This window comes from Garra rufa, chromosome 16 (assembly GCF_049309525.1).
Source record: "Garra rufa chromosome 16, GarRuf1.0, whole genome shotgun sequence".
Lineage (NCBI taxonomy): Eukaryota > Metazoa > Chordata > Actinopteri > Cypriniformes > Cyprinidae > Garra > Garra rufa.
The window spans coordinates 41,892,902-41,898,821 of NC_133376.1; the positions used below are offsets into that span (position 1 = coordinate 41,892,902).

The following is a 5,920-nucleotide window of genomic DNA, read 5'->3' on the forward strand; positions in this document are numbered from 1 at the left end:
GGATGGCCTCCATAGCTGTGACAGAAAATACAGAAGGTTCATAGATGGCCTCCATGGTCGTGACAGGACGAACAGAGGCTGAGTCTGGACAAGGAGAGAGTTCATAAGTGGCCTCCTCAGCTGGTTCAGCACAGGACAAGGGTTCATGGGCTGGGGGTGTATAGCTGGGCACTACGACCATGTAGAGAGCCAAAGCAGATGTCTCCGTTTCATGAGGCTATACAGCATAAGCTGCCACCTCCGGGGAAACTGCGACGGTGGTGTACGTGGTGAGAAACTGAAAGATCAGACAAGACGTGATGAGATTAAGGGAGGTTAGCTGTGACATGACATGACTCTGGATGATGAGCTGAGATGTCACTAGACTCTAGGAGATCAGATGAGATGTGACATCACTCTAGACGAACAGCTGTGACTTGACTTGACTTGACGCAGGAAGAGCAGCTCTGATTTGGTTTGATTTAGGAACAGCAGCTGTAATTTGACTCGACATTACGTAGCGTTGTTGTCGCCACCATTTTGTGAAAGCGCTCCGGTGCAACTGCCATTTCAGTCACAGACGCGGTGTTGTGTTCCTCCTCCGTGACACCCACAGTAAACAACGAACCAACATACAGCAAAGTATAGTCCAGAAACTGAGCTACTGATGAATGTAGACCCTCGCATCTAAACTCAGATTGCAGACGTTGATCTATGCACTGCTAACTGTTTCCCCCTTTGTTTTTTTTCTTTTCAAAAGCCACCACATTTGGTGCACCTCAACCAGCAGGTTGTCCTCTTTGATTCCATAGTGTTGTGCCATGGGCACAAGGCTCTCCTTTTAAAGGAATGTGGCATGCTTGGGGTTGAGGGCTGACATTCCCATGAGAACTGTACCTGCTTCTAAAGAAAACTGTCGAGTCATTTAATTCACTAGTCAGTCAATAATAGGGTAAAATGAGAATGTTCAGAGTTCATCTGAAGAGGACATGGATGAATCATCTTTGTCGGAGCTTCAATTATACAATCCTGTAGATGGCGAGGCTTTTGAGATTGCCTCATCTCATAGTAACATCAATATTTGCTCTTGTTCCACACAGCTCTCCAGGAGCCCTCTGTGTGCTTTTATTTTAAGCTGGTCATGACAGCAAGGTCAGTGGCAGTCTTCAGCAAATGATCAACTTGGCAGAGCAGAACAGATCCTTAAACAGGATGAATTCAGCATTAATGAGTGAGAATAGTGGTCGCGCATCAGTCGATCTGCATGAATTTGGCTGTGATATAATGTCCTTCAAGGTTGCAATGATGGCTGGAAGTGCCCACAGCAAGTGGTACTAGCAGAACCATCTCGTCTAACACCATTTTTTGAGTTCACTGGGCTGCTGTGAAGGCTCAAATTCCCTTTGATTCTTAGTGTAACGGGCATGGACAAATGAGCCTAAAAAAACTTGTAAATGTCTTGCACAATAAAAAATAAATAAATAAATAAATAAAACGCCCACTGCCTTCACGTTTCTGACACAATCCTGAAGACCTTGATTAGCTTGTTCAGGTGTGTTTGATTAGGATTGGAGCTAAACTCTGCAAGACAGCGGCACTCCAGTTGCCTATCCCTGGTATTCAGTAAGCAATGAATAATGTTTTAGAGTAGTATGCTACAATGTAATTACATGACAAACACTGCATAGTAATTCAGCACAGCTGTTGAGATTGTTACCTTACAAATAAATGTGCTAACAGTTCTTTTTCCAAAGGCTTGTTAATATAAGGGTTCATACTAGTAAACAATGCTATTTTGCCCAACTGAACTCATTTCATATTTAAATAACTTTACATATTGAACAGAACTGAATCAACACTGAGCTTTTTGTAACTGAACAATGATATTATTTTCTTTCTTATTATAAAACAGTATGTTATAACTAACTGAGTGTATATGATCCTATTGTATATGAAATAAAATTACACATATCATAATATAACATTTCATGATATGGGTCATATCGCCCACCCCTATAGAACAATAGTTTAAATCAAAAATTGAATTTAATTTAGTCTAACTCACAATCAATATGCAAAGTATAAAATATGTTTTACTAAAAAAAGAAGTCTTACTGTGCATAACTCACCAATATCACTGGGTCTGTAGACATATTCGACTTGAAAGGCCATTCTGATCCTGTTCTACCGTGAATTTTTGGTTTGTGGTTCAGGAAAATAGTTATGCTTAATATGCAGATAAAGAAACACATGGTGACTTCACACAGCTTTCACTTTCACTTTATGTGCAAACGGGGCGTGGACATTCTTTTTTTCTTGCTTTCTGTTTTTCCCCTTCAAGAGCTGAAATATAAAACTTCATTCCAGAATGCTGTGGTAAAACAGTTAACTGCTGGCATGAACACTACTAATAAAACATTGTGGTCAATACAATATGTTTAAACATATCAGAATCAACTTCTTTGCCGAAAGTATGTTTGTGTGAACAATGAATTTGTGTACAAACATACATAGAGATCTAGTCAATACAATTAAATAAATAAAAAATACAGAACCATTTACTAGTATTGACTTTACAATATAATTTTTTTATTTAAATAATAATAATAATAATAATAATAAAAATACAATAAAAAAACAATATGGGTTGTAATATTATATTGCCTATTAACAATTTAACTGTGCTTATACAAATCCCCACCTAAGTATTTTTGTTTTCTATTGTGTATCACATGCATTGTTCTTAGTGTTAAGGTGCTGATGAAAGGTTAACTCACAGGGGAATTGCAATAAACAGTTTAGTTTCTATTTCACTCTCACCTCATATCAAAACATTTCCAGTATGTTTAAAGATGTATTTATTTTTTTTAGCAAAGGGGAATTTTGGTGTGCCTGCGGTTTCATTCGTTTTGTTAATGATATGACAGCTTGGTATTCCCCCAGCATGCCAAATCTCCCTAAAACCCAGCCCAACTGTTCCATGTGACACCTTATCTTCTCTTTTAATAAACATTTCATAAGTATGTACAAATAGATTACCTGAACCTCATTGAACACAGAAAATGTTGACATAATGCTAGTGGCAATCATAGTAGACCAATCAAAAAAAAAAAAAAACAAATGCCATTAGGTTTCTAAATTGAACCCAGCATTCTCCATTTAACCATTTAAGATTTCTTAGCAAGATTAAGGGTGGGTTTCTTAAGTAGTGGAGTTATATGAGCCTGTTTAAATGCTGAAAGAAAAACATCAGTGTGAAGGAATGTGTTTATGATGTGAGTAAGTGCAGGTACAACTGCCGGAGAAATGAATGTTGTGACATATTGCGAAGTACGGTGACCCATACTCGAAATTGGTGCTCTGAATTTAACCCATCCAAGTGCACACACAGCAATGAGTAGTAAACACACACACACACACACACACACACACACACACACACACACACACACACACACACACACACACACACACACACACACACTGTAAACACACACCTAGAGCAGTGGCCATCCATTGCTCAAGGGCACCTCAGTCATGGTATTGAAAGGGGAGAGGGATTGTGTTCATTCACAATCCCCACCATCAGTTCCTGCCAGTGCAAGAATCAAACTGGTGGCCTTCAGGTTACAAGCCCAACTCTCTCACCATTAGGCCACGACTGCCTCTTGTAGGGCTTTAAATGACTTGAAGGAGATCAGAATTGTTCATTTTATTAATATGTCCTTTTAACAGGGGAGACATTAGCAGAGGAAGGGAGGAGAATGGACCGATACATATTAAGGTTGGTAGAATTTTTTTTGATTTGCGCCAAACCCTTTCAGCAGTCCTGAGCTTAGAACGATGTTTGTGGAGAACATTTACTATTGTAGAGGACTATTTACAGAGACTGAACACTGTTTATCTAGCTTGGATGCATTGTGTGTTTGTTTGGCGAGCTGTCAGCATGAGGATTCGTGGCAGTTTTAGAGAGTTTTAGGGCTTGCTGCAGCCCGCGTTGGACATCCAACCCCACCCACATCCACGTGATATCGGAAGTCATGCTTATCCACGATACAACACTGCCTACATCCGAGTGTGATATCAGAAGCCACGTCCATATCAAATACGTTACCTTGTGATTTCGCTATCCCCGTAACAGGGAAAACCGGAGGTATGTCGAAGAAATTTACAACAGTTTCTGGGTTCTAAATCAAACTATGTTGTCCTTCATTTTACTTATACACATTTTCTTATTTTTATTTTATTATAACAACCAGATAGCTTAGGAACAAGCATGCTACCAATAAGAAACATTTAGCTTAGGAACTAACGTGCTACCGATAACAACTGACTTGGGCTGGCACAAACGGCTCGATTAGTTCCTGGTTCCACCTTCCAAAAAAACAAATGTATTGTGATTGGTTAGCAATCCCACTGCTTTGCGATTGGCAAACAGCGTAGACCGTGTTCCGCCCTGCTGTGCCCCTTCCCAGAGCAGCAAACTAGATTAAAGTGATTCTTACGTTAAGGAGGCTTTTACCGACTGCCCCGGAGCCATGCGAGACACTTTTTTTATTATGGATCGACTTATTTTGGACTGATGGAACACTTACCGTGCCGTTCAGTCTATGCTGTTGTATGAGTGCCAGAATTGATTTAATATAACTTCGATTGCATTCGTCTGAAAGAAGGAAGTATACACATAGGATGCATGAAGGGTGAGTAAATAAAACGCTATTGTTGGTCCTATCGCCAGCCTGCAAGATCGCCGATACGTGATATTATCATTATTGTGCTAATGTATTTAATTATTGCATGCCAGAAACCATAAGACTAGTGAAGCTATCTACACTGTATGATGAATAAATCTCTTACCACACACTGTACGTCTGCAGCGAGGCACCGACGCGTCCACAGATGATCACTAGTCAATGTTGGTGTTTACATCAGCCGCGGATCTGCGTGTTTGGACCCTCTGTACAACACACTTGAACGGCGCGGCTTCAGCAAGGCTACCGGAGCAGTTTGCAGACCCTTTAGTTAAAGCTCGCATTTTAAACAGCCAACCTACCGCTCGCTGAAGCATCCCAAAAGCGGCTGTCCATAACACATGGCTAAAGTTAGCCGAATCGTCCACCCGCCAACCAATTGAATTTTAGTAGGTGGGATTTACGTTGTGACATAATAGCCTCCGGAAAACAAACGCTGTAGTCCAAACGAGCCGTTTCGTTGTAGTTCTTGAAAAGGGATTTTTAAAAACCAAATATCTCCCTTTGGAGTGGACTTTGAGATTTGTAACTTTGTAGATGTTTTTTATGCCCAAACATACACACCACACACTGGCTAAAGTTCAAAAAGTGAAAAAGCATAATAGGACCCCTTTAACAAACACAGATACCATTTATTGGTTTTCATTTTAGCTCACTGGAGATTAAAGAGACCCCCTACGCACACAAGCAACGAATCAGGCCTGCATCAGGGTTGGGTACAAGTGTGTTTGTGTGTGAGTGGGCCACTTATATTCGGTTAACTGAAATAGTATTTTCAAAAGATGGTGAAAAGTGTTACTCTTATACCCTGGTTGTACAAGTGCACTGGGTAGTAAGTTAGTTTTGTGAAATTACGATTTCACTGGGGGGGGGGGGGGGATGTAGGGAGTGTGCACAAAGTGCATTACATGAGAAATCATCGATAAACTCATTCATTGATACCATTTCTCTAGAGACTGTTTGGTGTAATTCATTTGGTCTATTCATTTTGAGTACATTGAGTAATAATATCTGTATTTCGTATTAAAGTTACCTATTTCTTATTTCTAGAATATCTCTAATGATTATTCATATCTGACATTAATACAACTCTGCTAATATATATATAATATATCCATATTAATTATATCCTGGATTTTCCTTAATCCCTTACTGTTTTATAAATAAATCCCCATTGCTGTAAGCTTATC

The 5,920-nt window shown here is 39.7% G+C and overlaps 1 protein-coding gene across 1 annotated transcript in view; it reads right to left on the minus strand.

Moving 5' to 3' along the window:
• Positions 1-217: 217 nt before the first annotated feature.
• LOC141288153 (uncharacterized) overlaps positions 218-5,920 on the minus strand; it is a 13,579-nt gene continuing 7,876 nt past the window's right edge. Inside the window, exon 5 of the mRNA XM_073820254.1 lies at positions 218-367. Coding sequence (XP_073676355.1) covers positions 218-367 — 150 coding nt within the window. The remainder of the gene's footprint in view (positions 368-5,920) is intronic.